Source organism: Macrotis lagotis, chromosome 1, assembly GCF_037893015.1.
Source record: "Macrotis lagotis isolate mMagLag1 chromosome 1, bilby.v1.9.chrom.fasta, whole genome shotgun sequence".
In the NCBI taxonomy this organism is placed as follows: domain Eukaryota; kingdom Metazoa; phylum Chordata; class Mammalia; order Peramelemorphia; family Peramelidae; genus Macrotis; species Macrotis lagotis.
In genome coordinates, this window is record NC_133658.1 from 575,377,477 (window position 1) to 575,395,890 (window position 18,414).

Below are 18,414 nucleotides of genomic sequence, written 5' to 3' on the forward strand. Positions count from 1 at the left end.
ATCTTCAGATGGTAGGATGTGATTTCTTCTTCTTGGGTCTTCAAGAGGCTCAGTGACCTATTGTCATGGATATTCTAGACTGGATTCCTATTCAATACAGCTTGGACAAGGAGACTTTAGAATTCCTTTGAATTCTGGAATCTGATTCTATAACTTATAATAAACCCTTTAAACTAAACATTCTATGTTCTTCATCTACAATTGAATACTTTCTATGACACTTGTACAAGGTATACTTTTTGTTTGCTCTAAAATCAACTGTTCATGACTACCCTTGTGTACAATTTAAGAAAGTCAATCATTTTCAAGCTTCCTCATTTCCAGACTAAAGCGTTCCGAGTCCTTTATCCTCAAAGAGAAGTCCTATCACCCACCTGATGGGTATGGTGGCTTCTTCAGCTCTACTACATTTTTTTCTTTCAGTTTGGCAACCGCAATTGCCAAAAATGTAGTTATGGGACGCCAAATTGAAAGAAAAAAATTTAATCTCATTTTTTCAAATAAAGGAAACTGAGAAAGAGGAAGAGTAAAAAAGAAGAAAAAAGGGAAAGAAAAAAACAGCCGGTTTCTTGGTCACGACCGCACCCAGCAATCCGGAAGCTCCGGGAGTTGCTGCTTTTCCACGGCAAACGCTTAGGAATCGGGGTCCGCGCCAGGGGGCCGCACTGCGGCTCGGGCCGCGTCCTCACGAGCTCCCGGGGCGCCGCCCCCACTGCGGAGGGGCGCAGAGGGGGAGGGGAGCCAGGCGCGGCCCCGGCCCTCGCGGCTTCCCCGCCGCTCCTCGGGCCGCGGCGGCGCAGGCGGGGGCACCGGGGGTGCGGGGCGGCCGAGGAACAAGGCGGAGCCCGGCCCTCCCCGCCCCACTCACAGCGCACGGTGTGGAAGGCGCTGCGCGGATGCTTCTCGAAGCTCTCCCCCAGCCTCAGCACCCGCTCCCGGCTGTCAAAGTAGGGCGCCCCGGCCGGCGCGTTCATCCCGCTCCGCCGCAGCCCGAGACGCAGCCCGAGCCCGACCTTCTCTGGCCGCCGGGTCCCGGCGGGCCGCGGGGCGGGGCCCCAACGGACCAATGGGGAGCCTCGGAGGCGCTGATTGGCCTTCGCTCGACAACCGGGGAAGAGCGGGGGCGTGGCCCGGGGAGCTTTGTCAAAGGGTCCTCGAGAGCCCGCTGCGCTGCGCAGGCGCCGTGGGCCGGGGAGCCTCGGGGCGGAGGAACTCGTCCTCTGGCCGCTGGTTCTGGCACCCTGACGTGAGAGACCGCGGTCGCCGCCGCAGGTGGTCGTCTCTTGGGGAAGTCCCTCGCGGGGGCGAGGTAAAGACTGCAGCAGTTCTAATGCGCGTGTACGTGGCGGGGAGTGGGGGGAGGGAGGGGGAACGGAGGCGGCGGGGAGGCGGGGCGCGGAGGGGTCCTGAGAACTGCGAGACGGAGCCGTTGGCGGAAGGATTCTCGGCCACTTCCGGCGCGTGGCGTCGCGCCGCAGCGGAAGCACCTGAGAGCCTCCGCGCGCCGGGGTCGGAGGCCCGCAGAGAGCGCCCCGGAGCGGCCCCTTGTCGGCCTGACAGCCGGGCCCGGGCAGCGCAGCGCTGCCGCCCTCGCCACAGCGGCCCTGTGGAGCCCAGCCCCCGGGGCAGACGCGGAGCCGAGGCGCCTCGGGGACCCGGGCCCCGCGGCTCTGGGTGCTGAGCCCGGCCGCGAGCAACCAGCCGGCCGCTGGTTAAATCCTCGTCTCCCGGGATCTGCCACTTAGCCTCGCGCAGCCTCAGTTTCCTCACCTGTAAAATAGGCCCCTCAGAATTGGGGTGATAAAATGGAATTTCTGTAAAGCCCCTTGCAAACTTGAGAGCGTGCTAGCTTGACTTCACAGAATAAGGCCACTCTAATTACATGGGGCCGCAGCAGCGCTTTTGTTTCCACAAAAGATAAAGGCACGCGCCTGAAAAAGTAATATTGGATGCTAAGCAATGATGGTGAAGTTCTTTGATCTTCAACAAAACAATAATATAATCCTTAGAGACAGATTTGCACCTCTTGAAATTTTTGTGACATCCAGTTGTGCCAATGAGGCCTTTTTTATTGATAATAATGATAACTCCTTTGGAAGCAGGTATATGGGAAGAACACTAAACATGGGACAAGGGGACGCTTAATTCTAGATCTAGCTACAGATAATTAGTAAAGTGATTTATTGGGTAATTCTTTTACTTTCTCTAGAAAACTTGTTCACAAAAATGAATAGAGAGGGGTGGCTAGGTGGCACAGTGGAATCAGAAGGACCTGAGTTCAAATTCGGACTCAGACATTTAATAATTACCCAGCTGTGTAGCCTTGGTCAAGCCACTTAACCCCATTGCCTTGCCAAAAAAAAAAAATGGATAGAGAACTGAAATTGTGAAAATGTATACTTAGTACTTTGACCCTAATCAAATCACTTAACCACTTTGTATCTTAGTTTTGTTATCTATAAAATAGCATCTTAACTCCCTAGGTGGTTGTGAGGATAGTATGAGATAATTTTTGTAAAGTTCTTTGGAACCATTAAAAGCCACATGTAAATGTTAGTATTTATTGTGTCCTATACCCCCAGGAAAGACCCTTATCAGCAAAATGAAAAGATTGACCTAATTTAGTTAGCTATTTAGGCCAGAACTGATTAGAAACAGTAAATTAGAGGAGGTGCTCTGACAAAAGTACAAATTAGCTATGAGAAAAAATATAATACAAAAGCTATATGTTAAAATAAGTTTGAGATACTTTAAAGGTGATCTGGAAGATGCACTGACATAGCATACTTCATTTCCCATTTTTAATGTTAGGAAATGAAGTGTTCTAGTAAATAATAGTTACACCTGTAGCATAGTGGAAGTGGACATGGGAAAACTGCAGATGTTGTAAGCTACCTAAAATGGGGAAAACTTTGTATCTTACCCAGCAGTCATATCCCTTTAGGTGTTAATAATTGATGACAAGGAGGAATTTTTTTTAAACTATTCAAACTGTAATGTCAGGTACAAAATATTAATAATACATTTTATCATTTAAATTTAAATAATACATTTTATCATTAAAATTCTTACCCAGATTCATTTAAGAAAAAAGTCCTGGGACTTTTTCCATTTCTGTTGACCTATGTGATGAGAGATAATTTAACATCCTGATAGTGAGGATATCATTGTGTTGGAGAAAATGGAATCACATGAAACCTTTTATTTTATATGATTATGTCAACTGCATTCTTTCAGGACTTTGTTTTTGTAACTGTGTTGCTTCCATGAACACTGGTATTGTCAGATTTTAATAAAATATAAGGTGCTTTGCCTAATAATTTAACTATGAACTTCAAATTGTAAGATCTATAATGGACTATAACATGGATTCTGACCTTATGTTTCTAGTTGGTCCAAACATAGCTAGTTATTTTAGATTATCTGTGCAAAGAAAAAGGATGAAAGCAGGACGTTTAAATGAATTGCAATAACATGTAGAGATGGTAGATTGTATTAAATTAAACCAAGTTAAATTTTGATTTTTATATCACTAAATTGCCATGAGCTGTTATAAAAATATAATTCTTATCATTGTAATTCTATATTATATAATTTTATATGGGGAAAGGGAGGAAGGGAACAAACACTATGGGCCAGGCACTGTACAAAGTGCTTAACAAATATCTCTTTTAATCTTATCTAAATTCTGGTCAGCACTACTTAGTAATGTTTTCTCTCACAAAACCTTTAATAAAGATGTTTACATGTGCATTTAGTAAGAAGTAGCTTTTATTTTTGATGAGACAATATTCAAAAGAAAGGTTTTTCCTTAGATTTACATACAGTATTCAAAAGAAAGGTTTTTTTCCCTGTAGATTGTTTTTTTTTTAGTTTCACCTGAGAGCTCTGTCATGGATTTTATTTGCCATAGCTAGTTGAAATCAGTGTTTAGGGGGCGGCTAGTTGGCGCAGTGGATAGAGCACCAGCCTTGGAGTCAGGAGTACCTGAGTTCAAATTCAGACTCAGACACTTATTAATTACCCAGCTGTGTGGCCTTGGGCAAGCCACTTAACCCCATTGCCTTGAAAAATCTAAAAAAAAAAAAAAGAAAGAAATCAGTGTTTGTTGAATCATTAGGAAGTGAAGCATTCCCAATTCAGCAGACTGTATGCATTAGAATAAATTATCATCATCATAAACAACTGAACATATGTTTTACAGAATTAGCATATATTAAAGCATCATAAACATAGAAGCTTAAAGGGTACTTAAAAGCTAATTTAGTCCATTTTTTTTTATTTTTTTATGGACTAGGAAAGTAAGGCCTCTCTGAGGTAAAGCAACTTGCTTTTACCCTTTCTTCCTTTCCCCCCTAACCCATCATGAGAGGTAGCTAGGGGCCAAGATGGAATTAGAACCCAGGTCCTCTGACTTCAGGCACTTTTCCCATTTATAGGGTCTTTTTTGACAGCATAAATTCTTTTATTCATTTAAAATGTCTTCTCTGATTGAAGGCTTTTCCATTTTCATTATAAGGTTTTTTCCTGTATGAATTCTCTAATGAAGAGTAAGATTTCAATTCTTGTTAAGGCTTTCCCACATTTGCTCCATACCTAAAGCTTGTTTTCTATATGAATTCTTTGATGTCCCATGGGAGGACCTTTCCAAAAATTAAGTGATACAGGGAATATGAGAGATTGGAAATATGAAGACTTTATTCAGAAAATCAAGGTGAACATACGGTTTCCCTCTTTTGATTTTAATTACAGCTGTATCTACTCTGAAAGTGTCCAGAGGAACTATATGCAATACTTGCTAAGCCATGTAGTTAGTGACCATTGCCTGAACCTGACCAGATGAGTTACCTTATTCTTAATACCCAAGATGCCAAACCACTCACTCACCTGACAACTCTGGTTGCCCATTAACCAATTAGTGAACATTTGAACAATTACATGTGATCTATATCATTCGAGTATATAACTAAAGCTAGTAAAAAAAATACTGCCCTAGATGACTGAGCCAGCAATGCTAAAAGTTTCACATACTTTCTGATTTGCAGGATCTTTATTTTTTAATATAAATATTTCATTTGTTTTCTAGTTATATACAGTAGTTGTTTCAACCAGTCATTTTTTTTGCAAAGTTTTTGAATTTTACAATTTTGCCCCCTCTCCCTTCCTCCCCCAATAGAAGATATTCTGATAGTCTTTACATTTGTTTCCATAATATTGCAGGGATTTTAATAGGGGATTCCCCTTACTATTGGAAACTTGAACTCGAGTTAGTCTTCATCACCTTAAATAAACCTCTTTATGCTAGCACATCGTGGTTCTTGTCCAGATACTCCTTCAAGTTCAAACCTTTAACTCTATTCTTTTATTAAAGATTTTATTTGAGTTTTACAATTTACCCCCCCCCCCCCCAGTCTTACTTCCCTCTCCCCACCCCACGGAAAGCAATCTGTCAGTCTTTACTTTGTTTCCATGTTGTACATTGATCCAAATTGAGTGTGATGAGAGAGTAATCATATCCTTAAGGAAGAAACAAAAAGTATAAGAGATAACAAGATCAGACAATAAGATATCTGGGTTTTTTTCCCCTAAATTAAAAGGAATAGTCCTTGAACTTTGTTCAAACTCCACAGCTCTTTATTTGGTTACAGATGCTATTCTCCATTGCAGACAGCCCAAAATTGTCCCTGGTTGTTGCACTGATGGAAGGAGCAAGTCCATCAAGGTCAAACCTTTAACACTTGATCAAAGAGATAACAGAACTAGAGGGTGATTGAGCTCTGACTCCAGATCTGGTACTTTTTCTACGATAACAGCCTACATAAGGATTTAAAAAAATTTTTAACTGTTGATGTTAAAAATGCAAAATGCTATTAAACACCTATTATTCCTGTTTAAAATGATTTAATAAGGGGCAGCTAGGTGGCGCAGTGGATAGAGCACCGGCCCTGGAGTCAAGAGTACCTGAGTTCAAATCCGCCTCAGACACTTAATAATTACCTAGTTGTGTGGCCTTGGGCAAGCCACTTAACCCTATTTATTGCCTTGCCAAAAAAAAAACCCTAAAAAAATAATAAAATGATTTAATAATATGATAGATCTCATGACTGAAATGTAATGTTTTATATATATATATATATATATATATATATATATATATATATATATATATATATACTTGTTTTTATTAAAAGATAACCAGTGAGAAATGGAATCAAATATTGTGGATCCAAGGATATTGTCTCTAGCTGCTGAAGTTACAGAAAGCCCTGAACAAAATGTTCCTATTATAATGTTGAGATTAAAAGGTAAGGAATCTTTTCTATGGTCCTTTACAACATATATTGGAATAGTGAAACCATAGGATCAACTTTCAAAGTTATTTTAGAAAATTGAATTCTAATCTAATTCTGTGTAGCTTACACTGACAGTTGTTCTGGAGCATGTTTGTATTTTCTTTAAAAAACTGAATGGTTGAATAAAGTGCCAAACTCATTTTCTTTGAATCCTTATAATGTAGTTCTATCAAAATAGGATTCAACATTGAATATCTTTGAATAACTTAAAATGCTTTCCAATATTTTTTAAATTTATTACTGTATAGTTTTTTTAAAGCTATGGTAATTGTGATGGAAATAATTATAGCTTTGTTTTCTTTTGTCCCAGAAATTTTAAACAGTGCCCCTTTGGGAAGCCTAGAATTAAAGAAAATTAAGCAGGACATATATTGCTATGATCTCATTCAGTATTGCCTCTTGGTCCTTAGAAAAGATCTCATCAAAATCCAAGGTGGTTGGATGACTATTTCCCAACTTGCGCAGATATTAAGGTAAAGGTGAAGAAATGACTCATCTTAATTACTCTTCTTATTCCCCTTTTCATTCTGTATCTTCTTATAAGAAAAACCTTCATTCTAATTGTATATTGGTTAACAGGAAATTGTTTGTACTTTTGTGATTTTCCCTGTTTTCTTATAAATGAGTGAAAGATTAATAATTTAGTATTGCTTATAATAATCAGTATTGCTTATAAAAACCTTAGGAAATCAGAAATCTAGCTTTCTTCCATTCCAACTAAAATAGGATGAACTGTTAAATAAGTAACTTACCATGCTGAGTCTAACGTTTTGTTATATTTAACATCTATTCTTCTTAGTAGGTTGAAGATTTACATTATAGGAATATCAGGGGTGGCTAGGTGGCGCAGTGGATAAAGCATCAGCCTTGGAGTCAGGAGTACCTGGGTTCAAATCCAGTCTCAGACACTTAATAATTACCTAGCGTGTGGCCCTGGGCAAGCTACTTAACCTCATTTGCCCTGCAAAAACCTAAAAAAAAAATAGGAATATCAAAAATTCTAGTTTCTAGTTTTTTCTTGTTGGCAAAATGCCAGCTGGCAAAGGGCTGTGATTTTTTGTTTATTAAGTTGATTTGGAAATCTGTAGCAGGAAGCCCATTTGTTGAAAGAGGTTTACAATAGAAGAGCCTGCCAACAAGTTTGTTATATTTATTTTGTTTTCATGAGTTGACTTTTGTAGTTTTTTTTTGCAAGGCAAATGGGGTTAAGTGACTTGCCCAAGGCCACATAGCTAGGTAAGTGTCTGAGGTTGCATTTGAACTCAGGTCCTTCTGACTCCAGGGCCAGTACTCTATCTATTGCACCACCTAGCCACCCTGAGTTGACTCTTACTAGAAAAGGAATTTCATATCTTGCATGTGCATCTTCAGTATTTAAATGGGACTCCAAAGGAATAAAATTGATTTTTATCTTCCCCCTCTATTTTTTAAAACAATTATCACGATTCATTTATTCATATTGTCCATAAAAGTAGTTGCTATTATATTAATGGTGTCATTGCTAGCAACATCTTTAAAAATACTCTTTAGGAGATCTCTTTTGGGGGGTGTTGATTTTTTTCTTAAATTTTTTGAGTTTCTGCTATATCTAAAGTACTATGCTAGGCAAATTGGAAGGATAAAGGAAAAATAAGTTTTAATTCAGGACCAGATAGAACATTTAGTATTATCAGCTTGCTAATCTTGCCTTCAAATGGCTTTTGGCTCTTTATAGAAATAAAATCTACCTTCAGAAGTAAAAGATTTGTTACAAGTAAGGTTCTTTTAGAAGAATGAGATAAAGTTGTTTAAGCAGTGGGAGAATCATTAGAATGAACATATATAGCCTAAGAGGGCAAAACTCATTTGAATTTATTTAAAATATAATTAGATTCATAGGCCCATCTTGTATGAGAAACAAGGTTTTATTTGCATGGAATAGAGATACATTATGGAAACTAGGGGAATAAATAGGGGTTTTTTTAGATTTTTCAAGGCAATGAGGTTAAGTGGCTTCCCCAAGGCCACATGGCTAGGTAATTATTAAGTGTCTGAGGTCAGATTTGGTAGTCAGGTACTCCTGACTCCAAGGCCGGTGCTCTATTCACTGCGCCACCTAGCCGCCCTGGCAATAAATCCTTTTTTTCTTTTTTGTGAGGAGAGGCAAGGGTTGAATATGAAAAAATAATTGATCTTTCTAAAATCATGAAAAATAGTATTTTACCAAAAGCCTTTGATCAGCCACATCACAACAACCAGATAACATGTCAGAAAAACATTGACTTCTTTTCTGCTTGAATTTCTTTAAAGTGTTAACAACTTTTCCAGATTTGGTTGGTCTGTAGGACTTCTCCACCCCACAAATTCTATTTCTTTATGGTGTAATGAAGTAGAACTGTTTTATGGGAGGAAATCTTTAGCACTTTTGGATGTTCTTGGTTAATAGATAATTTCTCCTTTATTTATGATAAAATGTATTTCTAGAATTCTCTAGACCAATTTTTGTTCCCCTTCCAAAAATACATTGTGAGAATTGTGTCTATCACCCATGCTTCTTCTAAGCCTTTAAAATTTGCCTTTTCCAAACTTAAGATGTATATCACTTATGTCTCGTTTCTCCTCTCTCACAAACTTTATTTAGGGAATAGTTGTGAGTCTATACATTTAAGACAATAGGTTTTATGACTGGCCCTTTCATTGGATTTTTGTCCATGAACTTTTGTTTCTTGAACATCTGGGTGTCTCAGATCCAGCTGGATAGATATGTTTAGACAAGTGCCTTCTTCTTTCATCCTTTTTAGTTTAAAGCCCTTTTGATTAGATATATAGGCCATCCAGAATATATATATTTTATTAACAGCATTTGCTAAGTATAATCAATTTCTAATCCAGAGTTTGTCATTTCTATATTTTAAGCCATGGTCCAAATCCAAATCCCATACCCTAAGGAAATTTTGCATCCTAAGGTAATTTTCTTTATGTTCTTTGTCTTCAAAAGCCAAAACAGAGAGTAACACATTACCCCCATCATATTTGTTTTATTTGATCAAGACTTCATAATTGGCAATAATACCTCTAAAGTTCTTGAATGGCAAGAACTCTTTTGTCTTTGTCTTTCTATTATGAGTGTCCAAATGAGACCACTGAGGCCTACCTTAGCAAGTAATGGGTTCTCCCTCTTTGGAAGTTGTAGCATTCATCTCATCTTCCCTATCATCTCCACTCTGTCACTTAAAATCTCTTCCTCTGCTTTCCTGTTCCCTACAAACACTTCCATATTTTTCCTATCCTCAAAAAAACCTGCCCTTGATCCATCCATTCCTGGTAGCTACCACCCTATATCTCTTGGAAAAACTATTCACCATATGTACCTTCATTTTACTCTCATTTCCTTCTTAACCATCTGCAGTTTGGCTTCTGACCTCATTATTCAATTAAAATTGCTTTTTCCAAAGTTACCAGTGATCTTTTAATTCTAAATGTAATGGCCATTTTTCAGTCTCAGACTTTTTGATCTCTGGCACCTTTGATACAGTCAGCCATCCTCTTCTTGAGAACTTTTTCTTTTTAAATTTTTGTGACATTAATCTTTCCTGGTTCTCCTCCTATCTGACTGCTTTTTCTCATTCTTCATTGTTGGATCTTCATCTGAGTCCTGCCCACTAACGCTGTGTATTCCCCAAGACCCTATCCTGGTCCATCTTCTCCCTCTATACTATTTCACCTTATGATCTCATCAACTTTTATGGATTGAATTTTCATTTTTATTGCGATGATTCTCAGATTTATTTGTCCAGAATTTTTAACTATCCACTGGACACCTCTAAATGAATATCCTGAAGCCATCTTACTATATCCATAGCTGAACTTTTTACCTTCCCCCAAAACTTTCCCTTTTCATTAATTCCTAATTACCGTAGAGGACAATACTATCTTTCCAGTCACCTAGGCTCACAATGTAGGTGTTTCCCTCAACTTTTCACCCTTAGCACCCCTTATCCAATATATATCAAGTCCCATCTATTTTAACTTTGTAACATCTCTCATATATTTCCTTTTGTTTTCTGACACTACCACCACCCTTCACTTATCACCTCACCTGGACTATTACAATAGATAAACTCTTACTGTTCTCCCTGCCTCAAGTCTCTCTCTGCTCCATTTCATCCTCCATAACTGTCATATTGATCATCTTAAAGCTTAAGCCTGATCATGTCCCCATCCCAATTCAATAAATTTCAGGTTCCCTGTTAGCTCTATAATCAAATATAATCAAATCCATTGTATTGATTTTAAAGCCTTTCAAAACTTGGCCCCTTCCAACCTTTTCAGCCTTCTGATACCTTCTCCCCTTCCACTCCCCAGCCACAAGTTTGTTATGTGATCTAATGGCAATAACTTCTTTGCTGCTTCTCTGATTAGACATTCTATCTTCAGACTTGAATATTTTCACTTGCTATACTTTTTGCCAGGAACTCTCTCCCTCCTCATCTCTGCCTTCTATGTTCTCTAGCTTCCTTCAAGTCTCAGTTAAATTCTTACCTTCTACAGTTCTCAGGTCTCTTTAATCCTGATACCCTCCCTCTACAGATTATTTCTGTGTGTGTGTGTGTGTGTGTGTGTGTGTGTGTGTCTATGTGTCTATGTGTGTGTCTATGTGTCTATGTCTCTTTGCCTTCCACTTGTTTTCCTATCATTTTTCCAATTAGACTATGAACTCCTTTAAGAGGAAAGACTATCTTTTGCCTTTCTCTATTTCTCCTAGTATCTGGCACATAGTAGACACTTGTTCTGAAATGTATTTATGGTCAGATGTACATTGGACTAAATTGTTCCCATTTCATGATTACAAATATTTAAGGAATCGTTTCTTTAAAATGTGTTAAAAGCAGAGCTCTTATTTTATGTCACTTTCCCTTCAGACAAATGAAGGAATGAAAGCAGAAATTTTGGAGGTACAAACACTAAAAAACATTGGTAGCCTAGTTGGAATTAGAATTCTTTATTTTCCTGATTTCCCTTTGAGTTTAACTTCATTGTATTTTTGAGATTTTTTTTTAAGAAGAAATGATAGACACAGATATCATGTAGGATATATTTCCATTTTTGAGTGACCAAGAAGTGCTTCTCTTGTGTGTTTCTTCAAGTCAACTAAACTTTATATGATTGCTAGTACTCAGAATATCTGATATCTAAGGGCTAGATTTAATTATTGTAGGATCCATAGTCCATTTATTTTTTTCCTAGGTAAGTTTACTTTTCCTGAAAGTTCCATTCTGTTGCTGAGTAACTGATGCTGAGTAAAGTGAACAAAACCAGGAGAAAATTATACACATTAACAGCAACATTGTGAGATGGATCAGCTGTGACAGATGGAAACTCTTTTCAGTAGTCAGTGATCAAAGTCAACCTTGAGGGATCTGTTACATCTACATCCAGAAACAAAAAAAAAACAAAAAAAAACTGGAATCTGAATGCAGAGCAAAGTATATATTACATTCACTTTTTAAAAATTTATTTTGTTTTTCTTTCTTTCTTATGTTTTTTTCCCCTTAGTTCTAATCCTCTTTCACAACATGAAATGTGTGAAATATAGAAATATGTTAAACACAATTGTACATTTACAGCTTTTACCAGATTGTTTGCTGCTATATGGAGGGGAGGAGGGAAGAGAGGGTGATAGAAAAACGTGAAACTCATAAACTTATAAATGGATGAATATTGAAAAACTACCTTTGCATGCTATTGGAAAAAAATTAAAATTAAAATAGAAAAAAAGAAAATTGTAAGACTGACTTTGAAGGAAGAATACTTTTTCTATTGGGCAGAGTAGTGGTAGAAAAAGGATGTTAAGAATTGGGGCTAAAAAAATTCTGGTTTTTATGACAGCTTAAATGTTCAACAAACATTTTTAATAAATGCAAACCAAATCACACACACACACACACACACACAAAAAAAAAACTATGTTCTTTTTTTTAGCCAATGCTGTGTGGGCTTAGAGCCAAGAGAAGATGCAGAAGAATTTTACAATAAATTTCTTCCTTCCGTTGCAGAAAATTTCCTGATTTTAGGGAGACGATTGCAAAAGTGTTATATCACTGCAGTTGAGGTATGTGCATATATATTCAATCCTTTGAAGACATTTCTGCTATTTGATATTTGATGGAAAATAAGAATAAACATAAAGCAGCAGCTTGTAACATTTTTTGGTTGCAACCAAAGAGAAGAAGATAGAAGAAAAAGATGATAAAAACTTTGTAGCTATCAGAATCAGTGAATGGCTTTGAGTTTGCAGCATATGATGCTTACTTGAAGGAGCTTAAGAAAAGCCTGAAGAAGAGAGATTCTGGAGGACATAGCTTCAAGTATTAAAAGGACTGTAATGTGGGACCAGATTTGTTCTGCTTATCTCCAGATAGCAGAGACATAAAAAGTTGTAAATTGGTAGAAGCAGAGACATAAAAAAGTTGTAAATAGGTAGAAGCAGAGACATAAAAAGTTGTAAATACCTAGAGAACTATGCAGAAATAGAAAATCCTTTCTCTTTGAGTGGTAGTCTCCTCATTGGAGCTCTTCAAACAAAGTTTTAGTAGACCATTTATTGGGAATATTGAAGATGGGATTTTTGCCCAGATATAGGTCAAATTGGAGAGGCTTTTCTAATTTCTAATTTCTTTTCATTTCTCCCATCTTTAAGGTCAAAATACTATTAAAAAGCAATCTCTCCTTTTCTGGTATAATGGAAAGATTATGAGATTTGGAGTTAGAGAACCTGGGTTCAAATAGCTATTGTTGTCCCCTCCAACTCTGAAATTCTGTGTTTCCTCAGTAGCAGATATTTGAGTGCCATCCTTATCCACAGGACACCTTGATAATCAAAAACCAGTAAATCTCATTTACAGGAATATATTCCCAGACTCTGTTTGTAGATAGTACTCTGGGAAATGCTGTAAAAGATAGCTACTTTGCAGGGAACATTATAGGATTGGGTTCTTGTCTAGGTGCAAGTTGGAGTAGTTGGTTAGTTTAGAGATAATGTGGCAGAATGGAAAGAATACTGACTCTGGGTTTAGGATTTGAATCTAAATCTTACCATACCTACTGCCCATGTGACCTTGGGCAAGTCTCTTAACATATCTGAACCTCAGATTAGGAAGTTGGACTCTGGAGGCCCTTCCAGCTTTACAGATGTTAAGATTTATGATCCTTTGTAATACTTTCAGTTTTGAGGTTCTTTGATTTAAAACCTTGTATTTTTCTGGCATTAGAAAGTTTTCACATTTTATGTGCATGATTTCTTTTTATCCCTTTAGCTATTATATACTGTGTAGGTGGAATTAGTCCTATTTTATAAAAGAAAAAGAAGCTAAGGCTCAAAAGTTGGGTTGCTTAAAGTCACATAATTAATAAATGTTATCGCTTGGAATAGAACTTATATTCTCCGACTCCTAGGTAGAGCTTTATTAAAATTGCTCTGTTTTCTTTGCATTGAGGATGAAGAAAAAGATGAATTCTTGTGGCATTTCCAGAGTGTTATAGACTCTTTGTGCTGGCTACTAGGAGGGCATATTCAGCTCACTAAATATGGTAAGAAGATTAGTCAATTAAGTACAGAACAAAGTAACAATTAAAGGATCTATATAGATTTTAATTCCATTCTAAGACACATACACATAACACATCTACATCCACACACACACACATATTTGACAATTTAGCAGATACTTAGGAAAACTGCCTTGAAATAACCCCACCAAGAGAATCGTGTCTGTGTGGATTATTTTAGTGTTCATTTTTATTTATAGAATGAATAAATTAAAGATGGTACTAAAATGAAATTTCTTTGTGTCTATATTTTAGTCAAAATTGAAGCATTTATTAAGTGCTTATTATATGCCAAGCACTGTCCTAAATACTGGGGAGAAAAGAAAGGCAAAAACAGTCCCTGCCCTCAAGGAGTTAACATTTAATAGCCCATTCAGAAATGCTAATTGAGAATGGTCTCAGCTTTAGAAATTGGCTTGTCTTATCTTTATCCTTTGATTCTAGCAGACTAAACGTTAGTTTTAGAACTGAGACATAAAAAGAGTTTGGAATACTTGAGTAGTAATACATAATGTACCCAACATGGAAGAGCTGAGGTAGACTAAATGAGACAGAATTTAAAAGTAGAAATTTGTTTTTGCCCCAATCCTTATAAGCATAAAGTGCCCTCTGGCTTGCTCCAAATCTCTATGATGGTGTGTCTGACCTAGGTTGACCTCCATATGAAATATTTTCTGCTGAAGTTTCCCTTTTCTCCTCTACCTACAATATAAGTAATCTTGGATAAATATTTTGAGGAAAGTTATTTGTTTAATTCACAATAAAATATGAATGATAAATAGCTAGTAAGTGACGATTGAATTGGAATTGCTGCCTTAACTGTTCTGTTTGCATTTTAATTTTAAGAGAGGAACTGTTTATTCAGCTTTCTAAATGTTGCAGTTTTGAACATTTTGGGAGAAAAAGCATAGTCTGAAAAGCTGGGAAAGGAAAAAATATAGCACCTGACATTTAAACATATATTATCTTCTTTGAACCATTTAATTCCTCTGTGAGCGTTTTATTATCCTTTTTTTTATTAATAGATGAGGAAGTTTAGGAGGGAAATGAGATTATTGATGGATTTCTAGGTACCTTGCCTGCCTAAGAAAAGGTAGAGCTACTTAAATATTACTTCTTCAAGCTTCTATGAAGTGCTAATTTGTCTACTAAAGGACAAATTACTGACATCATCTTTTTATTCCCCCTCCCCCAAAAAAGTGTACCAAGTATATTTATATTTTAAAAGAGGCATATTGAACCAATTGAATCTTTAACCCACAATTTGGGACAGTTATTTTGAGACTGGGATCCTTTGTATCCTTATTCATATTATCTCTTAAAACATTTGCCTAAGTTGCCTTCTAGCGGTAAGTCTTGTCCTTGAGTAAGAAAGGGAAAGTGTTTTTTCCTTAGGAATGAGTAACCACTTTCTTTGCCTTCATCTTTGTGTAATAGCTTACCTCTTCATCCTAACCTCCCCCTCCTCAATGCTCTTGAGACTCCTCTGAGCCCAGCTTTTAAAGCACCTCTGTTCCCTTCCCAGATTCAGTTGCAACTCTGTTCTTGAGTTATCTGGACTTCACGTCTCTGCTTTCCATGTTGTAGGTTGAGGTTTGTACCTTTGTTTTAATACAAGAAATTTGAAGGAGAATTTATGCAAAAATACAGTGTGATCTTTTTTTAAGTTTTTTTTTTTACAAGGCAATGGGGTTAAGTGGCTTGCCCAAGGCCACACAGCTAGGTAATTATTAAGTGTCTGAGACTGGATTTGAACTCTGGTCCTCCTGACTCCAGTGCCAGTGATCTATCCACTGCGCCACCTAGCACCCCCCCCCAAAATACAGTGTGAATAGAGGACTCTGAACTGGATAGCAACTCCTTGAACCCAAGTTAACTCCAGTTATCTGGGGACTTCTTGATATTGCAAAGGCATTGTTATATACTTAAGTATGGTCTGGTTATAAAGGATTTACCCAAATGACATTTGTTGAAAGCCTCTGTCTGTATTGACCCTAGAATACCAGGAAGTTCAGAAAGAAAATCTTCCATTTCATCATTGGGGCTTCTCATACTGTTGAAAACATGATCTCTCCACTGAATAAAAACTTTTTTTCCCCCATCATGTTGCAGTTCTTACCTCTTGCTCTCATGATTTGATTTCAGTCTCCCTGTTCTACAGTCTTCCCTATGGATGCTTCCTAGCCAAAGTGTCTTCAAACCAAACTTGTCTAAGGTGAAGTGAGCCCTGATAAAGAAGGGTTTATTCCTAGTGTTTAGCATAGAACCTGGTACAAAATCGTCTCTTTAAAAATACTTACTGATTTTTAGCAGATGGAGTGTTGGATCAAAGGATCTGAGCTCAACTTTAATTTTTTATTGTTCATATTACCCAAATAATATTACTAATTTAGTGATAGTACCAATTGTTACTAAAGAGATACTTTATATATATTCAGACAAAATAACTAAAGAAAAAAGTAAAGAATATTAAGGAATGTAATTTTTTTATTAACGTAGGAAAGGAGCAAGAAGTTTGTTACTTGTTTTGAATAAAAATAGAAAGGTCAGTGGAAGAGACTAGATAAACTTGACCTAGAAACAAATGTGCACTGAAGTCTAGTGTGCTTATATCTGAGAAAAGGAACTACTGAGAACATATTTGATAAAAAAGAAATTCTGGGAAAGCTAGAAGACAGGTTGGAAAAATAGTTTTAGATTAGCATTTTATACACTGTATAAAAAAGTACAAACTAATCTTTAAAAATTAGAGAATGAAATTCATAATTACTAAATAATAATTTGAGAATGGAATCTCATAATTACCAAATTTTAGGAGGAAATTTTTGCATTCAATTCTGGAAGTCTGATATTGAGACTATACAGAATTGCCACAGTCTTGACCAGAGTGAAAGCATTTGCCAAGAATGTTATTCATTAATCAAAAATGAAAGTTGGAAGTTTGAAAATGATCAGGTACTATCTTAGTTCTGACTATAAACAATACCAAGTAGCAATTGGTAAGGTTATTTCTATGACCTGCTAGGTAGCTTTCAAGAAACCAAAGTCTTTGGGTTTTGGTTGAAGAACTGAGTAGAACAATATAATCACCCCAAATGGGATCACTAAGAGGTGAACGTGCAAGAAGTGACTAAACAACAATAGTCAGAGAAATGCTCATTAAAACAACCTTTAGACTCCCTTCCTAGCCATAAAGCTAACAAACATTCTTGGAGGAGAGCTCTAGACACACAAATGTGCCCATTAATTGCTTGGTATAGCTGTGAATTGTTCCAACCATTCTGGAAAACAATTTCTGGAATTATATAAGAAAAATAACTAATTTTTGTACCCTTAGCTCCAGAGATTCCTTTGCGAGAAAGTTACTAAAATCAAAAAAAGTCCCATTCCTAAAATTAGGAAAAAAGTTTACAGAATCATTATTTGAGATAATCAAAAATTAAACTATATTACTTCTCAGTAATTGGAAAATGGATAAACAAATTTTGGTATAAATATAATGGAATATTACTATACTCTTAAATAATGGCAGATGCAAAGAATTAAGAAAAACAGAAGACTTGTAATGAAGCAGCATAGATGAAGAGTCAAAGAAACAATATGTGTAATATCTATAATAACATATAGATAACATGAAGAGACAACAAAATTGATCAATTATAATAGTGTTGTTAGTACTATAATGCTGAACTAGTAGTTAGAGGTATTTCCACCAATAAACTAACTTTTAGAATGACCTTTGTAAGAATTTTGGTTGAATTTGTTGCTAGTAACTGCTTTGAAACAGAATATCAAATTTTTAAAAATTAAATATAAATACTGAAATAATATTAACAGTTGCTTCAGCAACAACACAGTAAATTTCCTGATATAGTAAAATGAATTATCACTCACAAGAGAACTAATAAAAATTAAATGCACACAAATGGAATTAAAGAGGGGCACAGTTAAAGAATTTTTGGAGTGAAATAATGAAGTATCAGTTTGGAAATGGCATAGGAAGTATAATATCATCAACGGAAGCTATTAAAGACAAAATAAAATGGAAAATAAAATAAATGAATGTAATTCAATTCAGGAAAAGCCCAAATGATAATTCAGCTGGAAAAGGGCTGGATAATTTCAATAAAAGTGATGGATTTGACAGATTAATCAAGAAGGAACCTCAGAATCATCATGATTTCTGGAAAACCTAAATAGAATCTGAAATGAGACTTGGTGACCAATGCTGACATTCTCTACTGCTGGACAAGCTGAGACTGGTGGGTCACCTAAATTCTGACTTGCATTAGGTCCAAAACCAATCGGATATTTTCTCTTAAGTTTAGTGTAAATGTATTTATATGAACATTTTTCTTGTTACAAGAATGGTACTTTTCTGGTCCTTCCTTGGTATATAGTTCTAGTAATGGAATTTCTAAGATAGGAAGGAAGGAAGAAGAAAGGAAGGAAGGAAAAGAATTCACACCCCTAG

General features: G+C 36.7%; 2 protein-coding genes across 2 annotated transcripts in view; one reads left to right on the forward strand and one right to left on the reverse strand.

Annotated features, from left to right (window-relative positions):
- Positions 1-1,010, reverse strand: part of EAF2 (ELL associated factor 2) — a 72,794-nt gene extending 71,784 nt beyond the window's left edge. Inside the window, exon 1 of the mRNA XM_074214623.1 lies at positions 869-1,010. Coding sequence (XP_074070724.1) covers positions 869-974 — 106 coding nt within the window. The 5' untranslated portion in view covers positions 975-1,010. The remainder of the gene's footprint in view (positions 1-868) is intronic.
- A 151-nt stretch (positions 1,011-1,161) lies between these two features.
- The window catches only part of IQCB1 (IQ motif containing B1), a 55,662-nt gene continuing 38,409 nt past the window's right edge, over positions 1,162-18,414 (forward strand). The window contains exons 1-5 of the mRNA XM_074214624.1: positions 1,162-1,309; positions 6,192-6,305; positions 6,664-6,826; positions 12,315-12,444; positions 13,829-13,922. Coding sequence (XP_074070725.1) covers positions 6,206-6,305; positions 6,664-6,826; positions 12,315-12,444; positions 13,829-13,922 — 487 coding nt within the window. The 5' untranslated portion in view covers positions 1,162-1,309; positions 6,192-6,205. The remainder of the gene's footprint in view (positions 1,310-6,191; positions 6,306-6,663; positions 6,827-12,314; positions 12,445-13,828; positions 13,923-18,414) is intronic.